The sequence below is a fragment of the Phymastichus coffea genome, unplaced genomic scaffold, assembly GCF_024137745.1.
Source record: "Phymastichus coffea isolate CEN01 unplaced genomic scaffold, Cenicafe_Pcof_1.1 PCOF00036, whole genome shotgun sequence".
NCBI classification, from domain to species: domain Eukaryota; kingdom Metazoa; phylum Arthropoda; class Insecta; order Hymenoptera; family Eulophidae; genus Phymastichus; species Phymastichus coffea.
In genome coordinates, this window is record NW_026706847.1 from 1,798,093 (window position 1) to 1,821,183 (window position 23,091).

The 23,091-nt window shown below is 32.8% G+C and overlaps 2 protein-coding genes and 1 long non-coding RNA gene across 5 annotated transcripts in view; 2 read left to right on the forward strand and 1 right to left on the reverse strand.

Annotated features, from left to right (window-relative positions):
• Positions 1-6,215, forward strand: part of LOC131663435 (uncharacterized) — a 63,278-nt gene extending 57,063 nt beyond the window's left edge. Inside the window, exon 8 of the mRNA XM_058933844.1 lies at positions 449-6,215. Coding sequence (XP_058789827.1) covers positions 449-2,710 — 2,262 coding nt within the window. The 3' untranslated portion in view covers positions 2,711-6,215. The remainder of the gene's footprint in view (positions 1-448) is intronic.
• A 1,279-nt stretch (positions 6,216-7,494) lies between these two features.
• LOC131663640 (protein phosphatase 1B) lies at positions 7,495-22,041 on the forward strand. Of its 3 annotated transcripts, XM_058934144.1 has the most exons (8): positions 11,323-12,030; positions 12,153-12,366; positions 12,443-13,073; positions 13,727-14,204; positions 14,290-14,736; positions 14,852-14,969; positions 17,300-17,411; positions 18,118-22,041. In XM_058934144.1, the coding sequence occupies exons 4-8, from the start codon at positions 13,839-13,841 to the stop codon at positions 18,206-18,208; spliced, it is 1,134 nt and encodes a 377-aa protein (XP_058790127.1). In that variant the 5' UTR covers positions 11,323-12,030; positions 12,153-12,366; positions 12,443-13,073; positions 13,727-13,838; the 3' UTR covers positions 18,209-22,041. The 3 variants fall into 3 exon arrangements, 2 of the variants coding, with proteins under 2 accessions (XP_058790127.1, XP_058790126.1); XM_058934143.1 differs by lacking the exon at positions 12,443-13,073 and having other exon boundaries at positions 11,324-12,030; XR_009301869.1 differs by lacking the exons at positions 13,727-14,204; positions 14,290-14,736; positions 14,852-14,969; positions 17,300-17,411; positions 18,118-22,041 and adding exons at positions 7,495-7,610; positions 8,075-8,487; positions 8,578-9,515 and having other exon boundaries at positions 9,593-12,030; positions 12,443-13,067.
• On the reverse strand, positions 16,214-17,847 carry LOC131663641 (uncharacterized). The gene is made up of 2 exons (XR_009301870.1): positions 17,670-17,847; positions 16,214-17,404 (listed from the first exon to the last, which is right to left on the reverse strand). It is a non-coding gene; the product is annotated as an uncharacterized LOC131663641 (long non-coding RNA).
• Positions 22,042-23,091: the final 1,050 nt, after the last annotated feature.

Here is a 23,091-nt window from a genome sequence, read left to right on the forward strand (position 1 = left end):
TTTGAATAAAGTTTTCAGATTTATGAAACTCACAAGGGTGCCACGATACGATACGGCCTGTCCTCCTGGTGCAGCCACCTTAATTTGGAAACTATAATTATACTGAAATGAGAAACAAATACTTATTTTATTTATACGTTTTATCTTCTTCTTAGCCGCTATGTTCATTTTATGCAACATTATAAAACAGTTTTGAAATTTGCTATATTTCCAAGTGAATTGTTTTTGCGAGAACATTTTTCATTTCGTAAGACAAGAAACGCTTGTTAATTAACAGCTGCCGCTTTTTATGATTCAAACAATCTCTACGATTGAATAACGTTCAATTCGAGAGCGCAGTAAATTGAAGAATCTGTTTCTGAAGTAAACGTTGCGTAATTTTCATAAAATTTTTCAATCAACATTCATCTAGCGAGCGAATATAAATTCGATTGACTTATCGTTACAGACCTGCATGCTGCTGGACTTCTTCTGCGGCACGAATATCATCTCGGATTGCACAATCTGGCTGGGCCTTCCGATTCTCGCTCACAGTGGCGCAAATCCATGGATATACGCGTTTCACCACGGCGAGATACGCATCGCCGCCGGTAAGATAGCCGAAGACATCGTTTCTCGCTTCGGCGTGACACCAAGTCGCTACGGCTGCTCGCCCGCGCGCCGAGGCTCCAACACGAATTTAGAGCTAGCTGAGGTGAACAACAGTCTCGAGGAACGTAGGCCACCCGTCGAGGACTGTTTCGCCGCGAGACAACACCAGAGCATTGTCTACGCGAGTCGGCGTTGCCTCGAGATGTCGAGTAAAAATCTAGACATCTCGCCGGAAAAAATGGATCGTGCCTCGTCATCGGAGAGTATCAGACACAGCGACGTCATCGAGGAAAATATACATGATTTGACGAAAATGCTCGATCCTAAGTACATCGTATACAGAAATCACATGATCGACTCTAATCACAATATCGACAAAATCAAAAATCTCAAGTACTTGCTCGATCCGACTTTCAGCAAGATTCGTCATCTGCGAAGACTAAATCACCGAAAAACAGTCGGCAAAAATGGCAGTCGATTCGTGTCGTATCAGAATCTCAAAATTGACTGCGTGGCAACAGTGGCGAGAAAAGGTTCGATGCATCTGAATACCATGTCCGATCCACAATTGAATGCCGATACCCCTGACAACGAATCGAGAAAATTCATCGATTGCCAGCAGACCTACGAAAGAAAAAGTACAACATTGGCGTCGGTATCCGACTCCAATATCAAAAACAAAATCGTCGAGTCGGAGATGAATATGCGATTCATTCCTACGAGCAGAACATCCGCTGACGACCACAGATACTCGGTGCACAATCTCGACACTAGGTACGTCAAGAGTTACGCCCAGCATCATCAACGCGTTGAGAATCACAGAAGGTCGTTCAGCTGGGCACGTGCGCGACAACGATTCAACAACAGATTCGCCGATTCGCCAAGTCCGAGCTTAGAACTTAGGTTTCAACAGACGAGTTACGCATCATTACCAACTCCCGATGGCACTAGATCCAGTTTGAAAAGTAGTCCTAAGCTCCGATCTTCGACAAAACAGTTGACTATTACGCCTAATCGACTGGCTAGTCTGTTCAATCACGAGCAACCGTCCGCGATGAGACCAATAAAAACAGAGTCGATCGTTCAAGCAAAATGGAACCTGGATCTGTTGAATCACTCGGAGTCTATCAACACGCTTCCAGCGACGTATCATACGAGATTACTGGAACCGTCAAGATTGATGGATACTCTAATAGTGCCGACCATTCACTCGGAACCGCCAAGTCCTATAGATCCTCTACCACTGGACTCTTTGAAGGAGGAAGAGTGTTCCAACCATAACCCGACTACTCCTGTACGAACGCAGCCATTCGAACGAAACCTCAAGAGCCCTGTGAGATATTCGGATCCGGTGATTCCGTCGGTTCTCCTGAACATCGAAGATTATAGTCAACGGCAGGAGAATGGCGTTGTTAATCCGCAAGAGCTGTCGGATCTTCTGTCGCGTTGCGGTTTGAGGGAGAGATTGACGGATTCTATCTTTCCAGAACACGACTCGACGAGGTTTAGTTCACGTCGCCCGTCCGATTCCAAATGGTCCGAGTCGTCCCGCAGTCAAGAGATCCTGTCGAACGTAATGGAACATCCACGCTTTCCTTCCTCTTATTCCGTCAACAATTTCCAAACCTGCACTAACACTAGTGGCAGTGATCTCAACGATCTGACCTCTTGCCTTGAACCATTCATGTGCTCCGACGCTTTGAGCTCATCTCTGCGCGAATCATTCTTCAGTGCTCCCGATTCCGAGAACATCTTCACTTCGTTCGAAGCTGACGAGCCCGAACAAATAATTCCAGTGCCAAAGAATCGTTGCTCGTCTTCGAGTGCGAATCTTGTGGGGCGACCAGCAGCTTTCCAACGCGAGGTACAACTCGAATTGCAAAGCAAATCCACCGAATCGATGTTTCGGACGAGGGAGCAGAATGAAAGATTGTGCGCGATTTTGAGACTTGAACCTACTATACATCGGAGTAGACCACAAGTACGACCGGTCATTTGCAAAGATTCGAGACTGGCACCTCTGGCTACACCTACGCCTACGGAGGTTTGTACGCCTACTTTCGACATTACCGTCGTCGCAGATATTAAAACCGAAACGGGACTTGGCGTCAGGGTGTGATTGTACGAAAGTGTTTCAAAAACACGATTAACAAATCTCATCGATGTCCGTGTTTCTCGAGTTTGCATTTCTCATGTGTAGATGACATATTTTACTGTTCAGTTAGTATCAGATGCTAACGTATTGCCAAAGATTTGTTATTTGTTTTCGGTTATAAGGAATGTTATTGCGATACAAGTATTGCTTTTCTTACTAGTCTAACGATTCCTTTTCGTTTCCTAATCAAAGATCATCGTACAAAAAGACTAGTCGGCTCACCTCTGTGACTTTTATAGAATTAAAGCTCTTCACTTTTTATTCATTGTAAAACAACTCTTCTCTCGTCCGTCTTTTTCCATTTCTTTTTGTTCGAGATCGCAAATTGAATAGGCACTTGGAGCTTAAGCGAGACTAATCGCTCGTATATCAAGATTCCAGCGAAAGATCATTAAATTCAGTGATGTGTATACTGAATTTAGCACGGGTTGTTTTCACGATGCGTTCAAGGCCGAGCGTGACGCGTTTTCCAGACTCGCTTTGTTTTAATGCCAACGCGCGAGTGAATTCCGCCCAATGATTCGTGTCGTTCGCAGCGGCTTTCATCTACGCATCACCGTTATTTAAAGATTTCGTTGTGATGCAACTTGAATTATTGATATTTAGACTTGTTACGTTGTCTTTGTTGATCTGTACATATCGTAATCAAACAGGAGAATGATCTTACGAGATTCTACGCAAACATTATTGAAATGGGTAAACTGGGAAGGCTCGGTTTCGCTTATCACGAACACCAAATATGTATTATATAAATAATTACAATTTTTCGTGAAACTCGATAAAAACACTCAATAGCCGTGTTTGTGCGTTTGTCAAATTTAAAACAAAATCATATGCGCCATAAACTCCATTTCCAGCTCATGGTTCCACATGCTGGTTCTATATACTCTATAAAACGCCGAGCGATGCGAGAGTATAATGTAATATAGGATATATCGTTTTATACTTCCAATCTCACTTTTGATCAAAGGAATAATGATGTAAACGACTAGTTCTAATAATGATAAATCAAATGTATTGATAATTTCAAAAGTAATTATTACTCTTTTACTACTATTGTAACTATGTAGGATTTGCGAACCTTTAGAATTTTAGATTTTCTTTACTTATTGCTATTCGCTTTCATATCAAAATAATTGTATTATAATTTTTTACAATGGTTAGTGTAAAACGAATTACTTACCAATGATAGTTTAGCATTGAACTTAATAAATTTTTTATCTACCTCACACTTCAATAATGTGTTTGATATCTAATATGTCGAATGATTTGTGATGTGACTTTCAGAATATACTATGTACCATTATTGAGGATATACGGACGGACGTTAAGCAGGTATTAATGGGCATTAATAAAATAAGTACTTACATTTTATGAAAGAATATGGTGAAATTGAAAGTACAACAAATGAAATGAAAAGTACAATCGGTTTACAAAAGAAAGCTTAGAATAGTTCGTAGAGTTCAAATATTGAAGAAATACTGTGTGGCTACGGAAAGAAAGTATACAATTAAGTCATTAGGATAGGAGGAAAAATATGAGAAATATTTATTGAATTACATGGTGAAACTTGAGATAAAACGTATTTTTATGCTATAAAAATGTTTTGTCAGAGAAATATTGTCAAAAGATTTTCGATATACACTCTATACAAATATATGCCTGATACCACTTCATATTTCTTTTCGTGCGTTATTCGATAAAAAATTTAATGGAATAGGTTTTTATCCACAGATATAAAATGATAATTTATATTAAAACAAATTATCACATAGAAAGCATTGATTTTGTATCATCGAATGAAATGCAAAACAACTATTTCTGAACGGGGGAACAATATTTGTGAGAATTATAAGACAGGCGTAAGATGAAGCCATATTTTCACTTCTCGGCAGTCTGTGATTGGAAATCTTGAATTTTGAAATAGTATATGTACAAAACAAAAAAGTTGATAGACGCACGTACGTGTTTACGATTATATTCAAAAGAGCCATTTATAAAAGTAGCATGTAATTTCAATCAGCACTTTAAAAAAATTAGAATTGGAAAAAGCTATCTTTTGAATAATGTTGTTAAAATTAATTATTTCCTTAAAGTCTAAAACGACAGTAAATTTTCGTAATGTTTTAATTGGAAACAACAACTACCTATTCTATGTAGGTATAATCAAGGCTTTATTGAACTATGCTCTTTTATCTGAGTATGACTGATTATGTCAAGTTCACATTATATATCAAACGTACATGAACTGATGGTGTATGATAAGAGATTCCGTATGAATCATTTCAGAAATGTGTGTATGTGATGAATTATTTATTTAACAATGTATAAAAATGGTTCTTGGAAAGCATTCTTGCTATAGCAGAAAGATGAAAACTTTTAAGAAAAATTCTGTTCATACCACTTGCAATTAAAGAATGTATCATAATAAAATACTCACTAATTTAAGCGTTTGAAAATTTCAGATGAAAAAAATTGAAAATAATTATTAAATTAAATCTTCTACCTAATATTACAACGCATAAAGAAAGGCCAAGCCATGAATGTAATATCATTTTGTAATATAAGTGTCAAAATAAGCGCTATTATTGTAAATATTATCCATAAAACAATACGCTTGTGTAGGGCAATCTGTAATCCACTTGTGCCAAGTGCTAATATAGGTTTTGTTCATTGAATTAAAAGGCTCTCTCATCATTGATTTTTCGAACAAATTATGATATAATTGAACTGCGTTTATTTTTCCTTAACATTTCTTAAGCATCGAATTCCGGCTTTAATAATAAAAAAAAATTGAATACTCTAGATCACTTTAAAATTTACACGTATACTCTCACTCGTGAATTATATAAAACTGCCTCAGGGTATATATATCTTATTTTTGCTAAGCCAAATGTGGTATCACCATTTTATCGCTTGTAGCCAAACATTTGAACATAATGATTTAAAGCAGTCAATGTATAAACTATCGAAAGAGAATTATCTGTTTTTATACATACGTGAATTGCTAAAAATATAGCATGCTGTATAAATGAACAGACGATGTACGAAAACTCCATTTTTTTTATGTAATAATAATGAAAATAAACGAAGATCATTGTTTACAAAACTGTTATATGCCTCGAAAAGATCGATTATAAGCTACAGTGTACCTATTCGAACATCAAAACTGCTATATATGTTGAACTGAAATTAATTTTTATACAAATAGATTATCCAATATACATACAATTCAGATTTCTAATATGTGTATACCTAATGTAATTTTGTTCATGATCATAATCAAATAATAGTGCTATCATGTAATGAAATAAATACAATAATACATGAACATTCTTTCATAAACAATGCCTTTACAACGATTGTGTTTTTTCGTAAGCTCCTGAAAATAAAAGTACAACACTAGTTAATTAAATGGTAAAATATAATTTAATTTTTTCCTATTTCTGTATACGGCACGTTCCTGTCTATTATAATCAGCTACGCAGGTGTAGATGACCAGTTGTCCTGAAACTTGATGTAAATATTCTCTATATTATATAGTAGTAAGCTTCAGAATTAAATTTTAGATGATTTTGATGAGTAAATCAACTTATAAATAATTAGAAAAATTTTTATAACAATTTTTAAAAAACGGATATGCCCGCAATCATTAATGCTATTGATTTTAATTTTTTTGACGATGCTCGTCAAGCCATGAACCGTCAAAGTATTAATGCAAAAGTACCTTCTTAATAATATTTAAGAAATCATTGACTTCTGTTATATTTGCTCAGCGACTGGATATAGTTCTTCAATTGTTTTGTTGTTTCCTAAAAAATTGTAACTAAATTTTGAAACTGAGCATCTTTTCGTAGCAGTTTAAACATTTTTTTTTCTCGATCACACGAATCACTATTTCCGTCACTACTAGTCAAAGTATGAGCAAATAAAGTAAATTGTTGATGGCTTTTGTTAATACTTTTTGAAAATAACTCAATATTTTTTCTAAGTAAACAGAAATTTATAAAAGAAAAATATTTATGTCCATTGGCACGAGTTAAACGTATTCAGTAAAATTAGTAAACCAACGGAATTGTTATCACTGTGACTACTTGCTCTTCTTGTAAACAGATCTCAAGTGTATTTTGAATTACATATCTGAAGATTGATGTCTTTTGTAACAATTGTTGATTCATTTCTTTTTCCATTCAGATCTGGTGTAATACTACAAATTTATATTTTAGTTTGCTACATTAGATATGAATTTTTTTATTGTCATCGTAAACATAGTATCTTTTTGAATAGCCATGTCCAGAACTGCATTGTTTTTTTTTACATCGATATCTTTCGTAAGATTTGATACCATCGATGGTTTCATCTGAGTTATCATCAAACACGACTTATGTATGTATTTTTTTTATCAAACATGAATCCAAATTCTTTTCCAATATATTTAAAACAGATTTTACAAATTGGCTTGTATGTTTAAGTGTGAGGTCACAGCATTCTATGGAATAGCCATTCCTCATCGATTACATTGCCGAACCGTCGCAAACGTGTCGACTTTATATTTTGCCAATAAAGTTATATTTGTCATGTTTTTTCCAATCATTGTTTTCACCCCTTCTCAAATGCCACGTGGCAATCCTCAATGATGTCGGTGGAAACGATGTTCATCTATCTCTATTTGTAAAGGATCTTACTACTAGAACCAAGATACAAACTTTTCAATATGTTGATCGTCTTTTCTGATGCGGCTTTTCATTATAGTTATGTGTTGTTCGCTATTTACAAAAACTAAATTAGTGTAATTTTTCAAACTTCCCATAACTCGAAAAGTGGATCCATGAGCAGTATCCCCATTCCCTAATAAATATATGAGGTAAGCGATCGATGTTACCAATTCCAACGAAGAATCCTTTTTACTACGTACCGTTGCTTTATTTTAAAGAATTCATCTATTGCTCTATATTTACGTTGCGATGTCATAAGATTATCAATCGGTACAACGGCAATATTATTTCTTACAAATTCCACAACCACCAATGATATAAAAAATTTTAATTATTAATTTAATTTAATTTATTTTAGATTTTATTTGGGTTCCTGTTGCTTTTATCTGGGACAATTAATTATACATTTTATAAAGATTGAAAAATCCACTCATTCCTTCATAACAGAATGTGATAATTGTATAAGTTCGCGCTTAATTAGTACAGCGATTGAGCTTGCAAAACTCTATTTTATCGATTAGAAAATACACGAATACCGTCAATCGTTAATTCGGATGAATAATCCCGCATGTGATATGAGAGTTCATGAAATCATATAACCTTGTTCTTTTAGGGCACAAGTAGAAATCCAATGAAATGACGACATCTCGTGGTTTTAGAAAGTGCAGCGTGTATATGAATTGAGTCGCGTGCGTGTGCAACAAAGCAGAAGACAATTATTTTCTCCGAAGACAGGGAATTACCAAGAATGACGACATAACCTATCGTTCATTATCATTACACTTCGCTTCAGGAATAAATGGGTGGTGTACGAGTGTCTTGTACAGTAAGTTTCACTTTTACGACGTGATATGGCTGATTATTCAGAACAAAAGGTAGCAGACTTGATCATTAAACTGAAAGAAATGAATTCAGAAGAAAGTAAAAAGGAAAATTCATCAAACTGCCAGGAAGACGACGATGTCGTTACACCTTGGAGTGTGGAAAGCCAAAGTGCAGCTGGAGTTGATTATGATAAATTAATAAGTAATTATTACGTCAGACCACGGGTTCAATATCAATATTGACTATGGAATTACTGTTAACTTTATATTAATTATTCACTTATGTTTTCAGAACGATTTGGGAGCTCAAAAATAGATGACGAATTACTCAGCAGATTTGAAAGAATCACAGGACAAAAGCCTCATCATTTCCTTCGACGAGGGATCTTTTTCTCTCATAGAGATATGCATACAATATTAAATTTGTACGAACAAGGGAAACCTTTTTATCTATATACTGGCAGAGGTCCTAGTTCAGACTCAATGCATTTAGGACATCTTATTCCGTTTATGTTCTGTAAATGGTTACAAGATGTATTCGATGTACCTTTAGTAATTCAATTAACAGATGATGAGAAAGCCATATGGAAAAATTTGAAAATTGAAGATGCTATTAAGTTAGCTTATGCCAATGCTAAAGACATTATAGCCTGTGGCTTTCGACTAGAAAAGACATTTATATTTTCTGATTTAGAGCACATAGGATCAAATCCATCATTTTATCAAAATATGATTAGGATACAAAAATGTGTAACATTCAATCAAGTCAAGGGTATTTTTGGATTTGGTGACAGTGATCCAATTGCAAAAATTGGTTTTCCACCAACTCAAGCAGCTCCAGCACTATGCAGCACATTTCCATTTATTTTCAAGAATGCAAAAGTTCCATGCCTCATCCCATGTGCAATAGATCAAGACCCTTATTTTAGAATGACACGAGATGTAGCACCAAGACTTAATCATCCAAAACCAGCACTGTTGCATTCTACATTTTTCCCTGCATTGCAGGGGTCAAAAACTAAAATGTCTGCCAGTGATCTTAATTCTGCTATTTTTCTTACTGATACTTCTAAGCAAATTAAGAATAAAATTAATAAGCATGCATTTTCTGGTGGGCGTGATACATTGGAAGAACACAGATTGCATGGGGGCAATTGTGATATTGATATATCTTATCAATGGCTTAAATTTTTCCTAGAAGATGATGATAAACTAGAGCAAATCAAAGTTGTAAGTTTCATTATCGAATTTGATTATCACTGTACTTTATATGTTAAAATATACACTTATGTTATTATTTATTATAGGGTTATACAAAAGGTGAAATTCTTACTGGTGAGCTAAAAAAAGAAATAATAGATGTAGTTCAAAGAATTGTGTCTGCACATCAAGATGCAAGAAGTAAGATCACTGATGATGTTCTTAAACAATATATGGTGCCACGTGATCTTGGTTTTATCGTGTACAGTAAATAAATATAATTCTATAGTGAATTAACTATTGCACAACTTGTACATTAATGTATATCACTTCTATACTTAGGGATTGTAGGGCTCATATTTCAAAATTTCTATTTAATTTCGAATTATTTATTTCATTTGTCGAAGAATAAATTATACATCCTTCAGTATTCTCTTGTACATTTATTAAACAGAGGAAGAAAACTTTACTTTAAAATCTGTGTGTATGTGTGTGTGTATAAGTCAAATTGTGAACATTTATAAAAAATTATGTATTTACAAAATGATAAATATATTGTAAACATGCACATAAACAGTTTTCTACAAACAAGGTGTCTTTTATATTTCTGAGATGCAAAGAAAATAACCCATGTCTATTATTTTATCCATTACTGACAATATATACCTGTTAGTAAAACAAAATGTGCTTTATGCATTTTTAAATATCTGAATTTTATTTGACTGTGGATTTTTTTAAATCCTATTTTCCACATGATCATTTTATATAAAAAATAAACAAATAAAAATTTCTTGTGAACGTCAATATTTGCAAAACAAGTTTTTGTCAACCAACGTATTTATTACATTACCGGCAGACTTTGAAGTACAGTCGATAATTTGAAGTGAAACCTTTTCAAACCAATATAAGTACACCCTGCATTCTCATTGAAGTACTTAACTTCAAGATCCGTAGCAAGGGAGCGGATAAAGTTTTCTTACCGCTATTACCTCAAAAATAATACAAATAATTAAAGTTTTGCTTAAAACTAAATGATAAAAAAGTTATTTGCACATTACGACACTAAATATTTAATTATAAATTTTGGATATGTTATATATATTTACGTCAAGTTCGGGTTAAATGAAGTATCTCTTATAATTTTTGGCTCAACGATAAACTTTGGTATATCTCTTCCTGATTATCTATAGTAAGATAAATGTCTATATACGTAACAGCAATCTGGTAAAAAACTGCATTCGTCTGCTTAGCAACAGTAGTCCCGATAGATATACATACTTAATCATCACTTTGTTTTTTAATTTCCATGACCCACATCGAGTGTATATAATCAAATTATACGTAATGTACCAAGATTTCCAATATCAGCAATTACTGCATTTAGTAAATTTTTCGTACTTTTAGTTATGTTCATAAAGATTTAAGTCGTTGGCATTTCCGTTGTTACATTCGAAAATAAATTGTATAATTAAATTCACGCTAAGGTACGATTCATCGAAGTATAATTTACATAGGGTGTGTTTAAAAGTGGCCATGAAAAAGAAATTAAGTAGTGAATTTTTAAAAATGATTTATAATTATTCACAATAAGTTTATACAATTATATCTATGAATAATGCTACACTTGATAATACACCTTCACATGGAGGCTGTTCGAGCTATAAATAATTTAAACGAGAATCATTATATATATTTATAGCAATATATACTTGCAAGCTCATTAATTCTTGTTATGTATTTAAAATTTCAATTAAAACTATCTAAATAAAAATTTCAATAATTTTACAAAATTTAATATTTGCAAATGATACTCTCGACTTTCGACATTGCGGTATTAAAATATTTCTATTTTTACTATTTTAATTTCGGTTGTCGAAATTACTTTTGTATGCGTGCTTGTCGTTTTGATAACTTTATCATATCATTAGTCTCAATAAATCTATGATCCTAATGCCTTAATTAGATTGTTGTTCTTGTTTTTCAGAAAAATTGGATCGATGCAGTGATCAATATGAAATAATTGATAAATCTCTTCCGTTCAATATTTCATGAATTGCAAATTAAATCTTTTAATGACGATATCAAACTCCAACTAATCTTTTGAATAAAATATCGCTTTTATCGCGATATTTTTCTAAAACCAAATTAAACTTTATATCTACATGTAATTTTTAGAAATCGTCAGTTATCAGTCTCGTTAATTATAAGCAGAATCCAATTCCAACTGAATATCTAAGTGAAATACGAATAATAAACCCTTTGAAGCAGAGATGAACGAAATACGTGATCATTGAAATGAAATAAACACGATCTCACTCAAACAATCCGCAGTGGGAATAGATGTAGAAAAACGCGTAAGTCGTTCAGTAAGTCACTACTCATGCGCAGTTGAATAACTTTAATCTTTCTTCCGGATGACGCCGCGCGCGCAAATAAACGGCAAGCAGGCAATTGGTGAACAGTGACGCCAGCCCATCGCCGACGCATGCGCGACGTCTATCGCCTTCGTTACTACGTTTGAATTTTGGCATCTTGGCGTCTCAGAGTAAGACCTAAACGACCATTTTAATAATCATAATCATATATAATCATAATCATCGCGATCGTGCAGTCGTCTGTGTCTAACAGGCTTACTGACCCAGTTTTTCATCTTTGTCTTTGTCATAGGGGCCCAGCTGTGCTCCAAGTTCTCTGGCGGCCATTCATGCTCCGCGCTGTTGCCGCCACGGCGGCCAGAGAGTAGTCGATCCTCGTCCTTGTTTTTGCTGTTGTGGGCCGACTGGGGAGCGCGCGCGCAATTCGGAGCAAATACAAGCAAGCACTCTTTAGAAGATAATAATACTGGTGGCGTCGCTTCTCAGACCAAAAATCAAATACGGAGGTATGTTCTTTTTCAAGCAATTTGAGAGAGCGAGCGAGAACGTGTGCGTATAAATTTTTGCACTTGCGGATCGTAGAGTTAACGAGCAGGAAAGATTGCCATAACCTAATTTTGCACACCGTCTTCCTCTGAGGTATAAAGTCGAGTGAGCGCGAGGGACAGAAAGAGATAAAACTCGCACACCGGTTCTTACGTGTGCGCCGGCTACTTCCTATTTTCTGTCACTCTGGTCGTTCCCGCAACATCGTCGTCATCCGAGATAAGACACGGACAACAGCAGCGTCGACGATACCTACGGATATTCACATGGCTAGAGCTGGCGCCAGAGCCACAGCTATTTCAGTATCCGCGCTTGCTTCGCTTGCTTGGCGCGCCGAGTACCTAGTAGAAAAACTGGGACGTTAGTGAGAAGTGTAGAAGAGCGAGAGAGACAGAGAGAGCCACCCGTATCGCGAGGAGATATATATATGTTGTGTATTAGCATTACAATATAGTATAGCATAGCCAGAGAACGGATTAGATTGATTTTGCAAATCCGATCTAACGAGTAAAGAAGTGTAGCAAGCATCGCGAAAGTTTTCAATTCGGAGCTGCAGAGCACTTGCACGGTTATCTGTCCGTGAACGTTTGGTTCTTATCTACGTAGTTGACGAAAAAAGGCTGCCTACCGAGATTCTGTCTACATTAATTTACGCGTTGCTGCATCGGTGAGTCTATGATGTCACATGAGTCTGATAGGGTTTTTTCATTCATGTCAAGGCGTGTTATCTGGCAAATCGTTTCTTTTTCGTTTTTATCATGAAAAAGCCTTTTCGCTGTCGTATACAGATATATATCGAGAATTGGATTCAACCTTTTTTTCGCCTGTTTGTTTGGTATCTGCCGTCGTCGTTCGCTTTGAGAAACACTCGCGCGTTGTGTAACTTATCAAGCGAAAAGAACAAGAAAAACGTCAATAGAGGCTGATGCAGCAGAAAAATACTCTGCACAGCTGTGTTGTTGTGGTCTTATTGGATTGTTGTTGTGTCTTTGCTGTACGTTGCTGTCATTAAAAGCAGGAAGTGAGAACTGGAGAGAATGTTGTTGATGATTTACTGGGTACAATAATTCTCCCTTTTATTATTGTCTCTTAAAATTTGTATTTATAATTAGTGAAAAGTCTCATAACATTTTGAGAATTGTTAAAGAAAAATTTATTCCCAAATTGATCTTTTTAAATTGTATTTTGACCTGTCCCAATGCATTATATATGCAATTAATTTATTGTGCTATTCAAAACAACACTAAGCATACAAGTTCTGACAAATTTATTAGCTAATTTGTATTAACTGCTTGTGAAAATGTACCTTTGTTTTTGTAGCTTGAAAGATGCCAAGGATTCCTTCATTTGATCGATGGAAAATGATGTCAAAATAATAAAAAGAACAGCGCATTAGTGAACTGATCTTGTGTGAGAATTATATAGTACCGTTATGGGGGCATTTTTAGAGACGCCTAAAACAGATAAGTACAATGAGCATGGAGAAGGCAACAGACTCAAGTATGGAGTTGCCAGCATGCAAGGCTGGCGACCGGAGATGGAGGATGCACATCAAGCCGTAACTGGCCTTGAGGGTGGTCTCTCAGACTGGAGTTACTTTGCTGTATTTGATGGTCATGCTGGCGCACTAGTATCAGCGCATAGTTCAGAACATTTGTTAGAGTGTATTTTACAAACAGAAGAATTCAAAGCTGAAGATGTGATAAAAGGTATACATTCTGGTTTTCTCAGTCTAGATGACAAAATGAGAGGTCTTCCACAGATGAGTGATGGAACTGACAAATCTGGCTCTACTGCAGTATGTATCTTTCTATCATAAAATAATGTTTTTCACATGCTCTCTTTCTATTAGCTTTTTTCTAATTGTGATGATTATTTGTCAGGTGTGTGCATTTATATCACCAAAAAACATCTACATAGCTAACTGTGGAGATTCGCGAGCAGTTCTCTGTCGGTCGGGCAATCCAGTGTTCTCAACACGTGACCACAAGCCAGTGTTGCCCGCAGAGAAGGACAGAATCAAGAAAGCCGGTGGCAACGTGATGATTCAGCGAGTAAACGGTCTGCTCGCTGTGTCGCGTGCTCTTGGTGATTACGAATACAAAAATGTCGAAGGACGTGGACCATGTGAACAACTGGTGTCGCCTGAGCCGGAGATATTTGTGCGTGATCGTGATGATGATCATGACGAGTTTCTGGTATTAGCTTGCGACGGTATCTGGGACGTTATGTCCAATGAAGACCTGTGTGACTTTATACACTCCAGGCTACTGCTCACTGACGATTTGGAGGCGGTCACTAATCAAGTTATAGATACTTGTTTATATAAGGTACATTAATTGCGGAATCAATTAAATTTCCAAACATCATTACTTTTAATAGATTCGTTGCATCGACATAATTGCTTTTATATGTAAAGTTGTATGGGTGATTTGTCTTTTGCAGGGTAGCAGAGATAATATGAGCATAGTGTTGATCACGTTCCCAGGAGCTCCTAAGCCAAATCCTGAGGCAAAGAAAAAGGAAGCAGAGCTCGACATGCTCATTGAGAGGACAATTAAAGGTTCATTGTCTTATCCATATATTTTTTCGATACTTTCCCTTTGCTGTTGTATGAACAGGCGTTCACGATCGCGTACACGTGAACGCATCTGACAGGCATACGAATCCACAATTTAGTAATGATAAATTAACAAAGCTATTCTTTTTCGACCTCATATATAAATAATGTGTATATAAAAATAATCAAATTGTGCGCGTGTGCTTCACACACTAGCGACAAGAAGTTTTCAAAGCCAAAAAGCTGATGCTCCTAAATTAAATAACATCTATTTATATAATGAAAAGAAACTATATAGATTAAAAGCAATTAATACCTTTCTTATGAAGAATTTATAGTGAAATATAATTAAAACGAAAGATCGTTATTCACAACTAATTGACGAATAGAAAGATAATCTAACAGTAATTTCAAATTACTGTAATATATTTATTGTTAGATCTTGACAGATCATTATTTAAGAGTGTTATAGCGTCAGTTACTGCCTTTCACTAGTTCAGATGTGATCCCCAAATGACTAGCTTTTGAATATTAATATTCATGCAAAATATCAGTCAATTACCTACATATATATTTTTAAAAGTGTTGTTGAGAAGATAAAAAAACTTGTTCAAATGCAATATCAATGTGATTTTAATCAAAACTGGAATTTGATTCACAAATCGTGTAAATATAACTACGAAATTTATTTGTATTATTGTACAATAATATGTGGAACTGTGATTACATATAAATTTCCTTTACTACACACTAGCATATCATGCTTAATATTAAAAGATTCTTTATATATTATTGATGATCTATATTAATATTTATTTTAATACTGGCTTTCGTGAGAGGATTTCTATAATATAGTTTATACATGACTTAGATGTAAAAGAGAGCATTATATTTTATGAAAATCTGAGAACAATAAAAAAAATATAAGATATTAAACTGAAAGAATAGTTAAAGGAAAATCTCTTACTGACATAATATTAGATAAATACATGTCTTATGTAATTTGTTCAACTCACATATTTTCTTAAAACTGAAATAGTTTAATTAAATTATTTTTAATATTTGAAATTACAAATCTGTTGATAAATATAATCTCGAAAGGTTTTTAGTTTGACCATGCAGTTTATAGTAATTTTTGAAATAAAATTGAAGAAGCTAGTAAAACTGTATCTGTAAAGTGCACAAATGTTAAGTATTCATCGCTAAAGTACTTTGCTTGTAATGAAGCCCAATGTACTTAACACAAATTGTAGATCGGGCATAAATTTATTGAAAATGTAGTTACAATATTTTTCTGTGAAAAATGTAACAATTTACATATCAAAGTTAAAATACTCTAAACTAGGATCATAATAATTTGTTTGAAATATCCTGAATATAACAGGAGTACAGTACAAAAACAATAAATATTATGGATTGTTATTCATAAACAAAAATTGACTCTTGTATTCAATTTTAGAACTTTTTGTTATTTTGTATTGTGCAGTCACTTAGATTATAGTTCCACCTTTGGAGTTGTTAAGTTGCAATAGATTTTAGTTTGGTTAGGACATTTTTGCTTTTATTTTAAGAAATTTTAGAAGATAAATAAGCAACTTAATTACCTTAACAGGTAGGTAATTGACGATCGATTACAATTTAAAAAACACATTTTTGTATTTTTATATCCTAAATTTTCATTATAACGGCAATGCATTTCTTATGGTAAACAATATTGCAGTTGCCGTTATTATACATACGTAATTATAATAGTAGAGAAGAAAAAGTTAACTTTGTAAGATAAAGAAGGAAATACAATTCCAATGGTGGAAAGTTGTTATAAAAATTAGGCAGATAGAAAATATTGATATTGCTAATAAGATGCGATGTACCTACTTACGACCGGAGTATTATAAACTTTGACTCGTGCAAATCGTATATTTCGATCTTCGTCCATAAGAAATGTACTGTAAAATACACGTAAAATTCCAGTCCTAAGTAGTGGCATGTTAGTATGTTAAATTTTGTTTCGTAATTTGTTTATTCGTTATATTGCAATATTTCCATCGATTACTTTTAAGTGTTGTTGCGTTATCTTTGCAAGCTTTCAAAATTAGGCAACTAGTTGTACGAAATGTTTATGATTTTTTTATTTGGCTCTGTTTGTTAGTTGTTCAACAACTACACGTTACTTGATGATAAACATACATATTGAACATGCAAAATGCTTTCATGAGTTATGCTTCAATTATATCAGATAAAAAGTTCATTTCTTTTGCGAATCATATGCACATTGAGTTACAAATTAATACATTTTTATATTAACAACAATTGTTCTTCTTTATTTTCAACAGATATAGTTTCAGAAGAAGAAGAGAAAAAGGACTTTGAATTCATGACACTTATCCAGAGGCTTGTGGAACAGGGCATACCCAATTTGCCTCCAGGAGGTGGATTTCCTGCAAAGTAAGTTTTATTTTTATTAAACTTTGTCCTGTAACATTTATCCAGCATTAACAACGCCTAATTTGGATTGATCGTATTTCCAAAAATCAATCCTACGGAAATATAGATGTTTTGTACCACTAAAAATCATGATGCAATAATCATTACGTACTTTAATCGTAACAAAAAAAAAGACATTAAATTCAATAATTCCTTAGAGTTGATAATTATTGAGCAAAGTATTAATAGCAACTAATAGACATGTTGAAAATTACTTACTAGCTAAAATTTTAATCTGTTAGTCCGTGGAAGAAAATGCTGCTGCTTGCACTCGTAAAGCCGAGCAACTGGCGAGAAAGCAGTCGATGCGCGGAAGTGACTTTATGATTGAACATATTGCATCCAAATCACAGCCAAATCGCCTCACGCAGACGCTTTTCTTGCGCAACTGTAGCGAACTAAGGTCTCTCACTCTCTCGGAACAAAGAGCGAGCAGTACATTAACAGCACATTTGGCTGATTTCCCGTACACATAATTAGATTTCTTTCCGAAATAGCATATTCGACGATCTTGACCTTGGCGGGATTTTGTAACTCTATCCGTTGAATTTGTTACATTGCGAATCAGACACTTTAAAATTGTCTTATTTTTTAGTAGCTTATATGAAAATTGTTATTTATTTTTATTTGCTAAGTTTTTGACTAATTTCTTTTGTTTTTGTTTCAGGCAAAAACTCATTGAGAGTGTATTTCGGAAAGTATGTCCTAGCCGAGCGGACAGTATAAGTCTTACATACGATTTTCTCCAATACAATTAATGGCTGATTTTTATCCTGACCGGGAGCATGAATACATAGAAACCAATCAAGTTTTACAGAAATTCCGAACGAACATAGTGTATCCTCGGTTGCAATGATAAAATTTTCAAACAATGTCATTGAGTAGAGTTGACATCTCATGTCGATAAAAATTTTCCGCTAATATTTTTTTCAGTAAATAATTTGTCGTTTGTACAATCTTAGTGTATGTATACATGGGGATAAGCCTTAACTCAGGCAAAAACATTTTGTCTTTATATTATAACTTGTCGAATCAAATTTACAATATTTATTTGCGTTTATCTATCTTTGAACCATATACAGGCAAATATAATATACTTGTTAGATTTTACCTTTTAATTTTCATTTCAGTCATCGGATTAGTGGAATAAATTCATACACATACATGGAAAAAATGTATTCATTATAGGATGCGATAATCATTTTATTTTTTAAGTATAATGCCATCGTCAATTTTTAATTTTGTACTTTTACTTTTTAACTTTACGAATCTTTTTATTCTAAACTAAACTGTCTTTATCAATCATATAAAAAAAAAATATATATTACGAAAAATTACTGGATTATTCGATTATTTATTATTTTAGATTTAAAAATACTAAAATATAATTTTTTTCCAAGAAAAATCACTAATTTGAATGTCCAACGATTTACATGCCTATTTGGAAATTTTATATATTTTCCTTGCATTCAAGAAATTTTATTGCGGTTACTGTATGAAAAAAAATTTGTTCAATTAAAAATTGTACAGATGTGTGTCGAATAAGAATCAAGATTACATCTGAACGTATTTTATACAAAAAAGAGAGTACTTTGTAAGCTTTTTGTAAGAAAAACTGTTAAGTGAAAAAACATTTTTTTTTAAAGTCTAATTGAGTAAATAATCATGTTTTATGATGTATGAACTATTTTAAATAAGACTCATTAGACTTCTTTTTTAATTTAAATTGAATACATAGATACCACCTTTTAAATATGAGAAATTCTCCGATAAGAAAAATTTTTTTATTAGAAACAAAACATAAGAGTACGAATCAATGTAATCTAGAATTCTATTGAAACTGTAAAAACATGTTTCTATGGTTTCCTCTGCTATGTCCATGTGAAAAACAACATGTGTAATACATTACGATGCGCTAGAACATACATATATTTTTGTAGTTTTAGGGACTTGCGCTCACAATACTTATATCCCACATTTCATGACGATTGTGACATTTTAATGAATAGAGACAAAAACATAAACAATATCAAACCGAACAATTTAAAAAATTACATTTCGAATGTACACCGCAAAGCGACAGCATTTATGTACAGCAGGACTGGTGAAAAATTCACGTAGCTGTAGAAGTACTGTATGTACATATGAAGAAACATACACTAAGAGTTGCTGAAAAATCGAAAGTAACTTTTCATAAAGCGAAATACATAGAAAGTTGACATGGGTTGGGACAGAGGCCTTGAGCTTTAATTTTGTTAGAAATTTTTAGAACGTTTGTTCAATTCTATATTTCATAAAAATTTTGTTATTTACGTCTCAGCTACGTTACGATCTAATTGCATTCAAATATTTGGTTTCAAAGTGTGCGAATATATCTTGTTTTTCAATTTTATCTGTTTTATTATACTAAATCTTTTATTGCGTCAATCTTGTTGAGAATATCATTTCAGACAGAACTTTTACTTCATTTTCATCAACGTAATTTTTTTGTCGATGTAGATTTTAAGGGAATCATTTCAAATCCAATTACGCATTATCACAACTTGCTTCATGCGAGCAAACATAAGGTCTTATACAAGCCTACTAAACTATTATTTCTATTGGAGTGTAACTAATTAACAATTACTTAATACGATTTCGTCATACTTTTCTATTCATATATTTTTATGATTGCAACCAGTAATAAATTTTTACAAAAATCTTAATTCTATTAGGTTTCTGTATGTAAATAATCTGCTTATTTTACGAAGTCCTTTTCTGAGTGTTATGATAGAAAAAGAGCTTGACTTACAGTGGTATTGTTTGAATTATATATTTGGATATTTCCTCATCCAAGTCTGGCTAAACAAAATTGAATTTAGTTATCTTAACTTGGATTTTAGGAATACATGGTATCGCAGAGAGAGAAACTAGTACCTTTCAGATTAGGACTATTTTTTATAAAATAAGAATTAAATATTGATAATGAATATCGATGAATGGTTAAAAAACTACCTAGTGTTTTGACGATTTTTATCAACAAATCGTTAAGTATTTAATTTGTATACTCGTCAAGACTAATTGTTTTAATTAAAAAACCGTGAAAACATTGTACAGGCGACGACTTACGCATTTCTTTTTTTGCAATTTGTTCACTCGCACAAGAGAGTATCTAAATATCATACTTTTCACATGCACTTAAAAATATAAATGTTACAAAAACTATTGGTTCATGTAGATAAAAAAACAGGTCATCTTACATAAAAATTGTTGTATTATCATTATGATCAATGGGATCTAACATCATAGGGAGTGTGGCATCATAAAAATAAATTTGTAATTGAAACTAGAAAAATATTCAATTTTTTTTTCTCAAACTTCGATGCATTGCTGTTACGTTCCTCTAATTATAATTTTTAATTATATTTATAAAGGTCTAAAAAAATAACATTACTTTTTATTTTCGTACAATCAATCCTGCCAAGCCTATATAATTTTCCTCTTTATACCTTTTACCTGAAAATAATGTTTTTTAGATACAAAAATTGCGACATTTGAAATCTGTATAGAATCAAGTGTGAATTTATTTAGGTCATTTATCAAAATATAAGTTGGTTTATCTGATCATTTAATTTTTACAAAAATTTAAAAATATTTGGACCTAAAGGGTATCGTGGATTCGTTCAATATTATATCCAGAAAGAATGAATTTAATTTACTGAAAGATTATCTAAAAGTACTATAACTATATAGTAATTCATTATATTGTAATAAATAAATTTTGAGAAAAAATGACTAGAATTAATTTTTTGCAAAGAAGTAGAATAAGATCAACTGAAATCAATGAACTAAGCTGATATTTTCTATTTTTACTAGAAGTTTTATGTATAAATGTATAGGGAATTGAAATTGAGATTCAAACAAGAGCAAATATTTTTAATAACTTTATTATTTTATAACAATGTTCTTCACTAAATTGCTTCTCTGCACAAGTACCTTCGAGTAATATAAATAACGCGTACAAGAAATATTTAGTTATTAATTTTTAAATAAATTAATTAATACGCGATTGTATCACACTTTAATCAACAAGTAATGTTAGCATGGTTAAAAAAAGTTATTAAACGTGAGGAAAATGCAAGAAAATGTATGCACTATTCATCTTTACCTGTTTCAACTGATAGTATTGCTTAGACTCGATTAAATCTCCCTATTATTTACTGTCAAGGAAATTGATAATTTTCTTTACACAATTATAAGGCAGGACATTTCCAGTGAGTTAAATCCATGCTGATTTGGCTGCTCCTAATAAAGTCTTTCTATCAGTTTTATTACAGTATCTGTAACAAATTAAAATATGTCAATCTGTTAAGTTTAAAAAAGTAGTAACATAATCACATCAATTATTGAGAATATGTAAATAATTTTTACTATTACTTTAAGTTTTTAATAAGATAAAGTGAAAGTTAAACTTCACCAATCAGTTAAAAAATAATTATTGCTGACGCTTGGAAAACATATTTTAGTGTATAACTATTATACATACTCAATATTTACATTAAAAAACAGAGTAATGTTATTAATTAATAGATCGTGTAATTCTGTCTTTCCTCCATCAAAGCCGTCCTTCTTTTTCTATGTGTTACCGGGTCACAAGACGACTCACTCAGCGTATTCATTTCTTTTTTTTCCATATATATATATATATATATATATATATATATATATATATATAAAAAATTAAAATTAAAATTAAAATTTCTATTTTTTCCGTATAATATATGGGCAAATCCTAGAAACTTTTGATTTTTGTATTACTCGCTTCTATAGCTGTGTAGACATGAATTTGGTCAAGTTGTAATGGCTAAAATTTAAAGGTATGCAACGTATATATATCAGAAAAAAAATTATTATCAGTTTAATATTATTCTTTGCATGCGATTGTGAAGGTTAAAAAGACATGCAAAATGCAAATGCAAAATTAATGAATTTTGCATGTTACTTTGTAAAAATAAATATTTCAAATTACTATCAAATTATTGTAAAGTAAACTGTTATACTGTAATAATAAATTGGAGCATTCAGTGAATCATAATATAACCAATTTTTGTTTTATTGAGACTTAAGAAGAGCTATTTATGCGCCAAAAAAGTGTGTGCTCGCTAAAACTAGCTTTTAAATCGATGTCAAAGATCGAAATATCTCACGAAAGTTTTTTCCGCTGCCATCATATTTTAGTAACACAAAAATAATAACATATTAAAATCGTCAATAATCACTGTGCTCTATTCAATATAACCAGTGAAAGTTTATAACAAAATACTAACTTGATTAAACTTATTATTAAAAGGATAGGGTTATTATAAATGTTGTTAAACTGGTTGTTTTGTTGTATGAAAAGTAATAAATATATTGTTCATGGCTCATGTTTTATCATGTATTTTCATTTAAGAATCATTTCCAACATAATTGTAAATGATGAATGTTTTGTGTGTGTATATGTTGTGTATTGTGTGTTGTGTGTGTACGTGTGAGTGTGTGTTTGTATATGTAGGTACGTATTACATATGGAGAAAGGCAGAAATATATATAATATTTTCGGTACTATTATACTATGAAGAAAGGGTTGTAGCTAATGGAGCATTGCATAAAAAATTAAGCA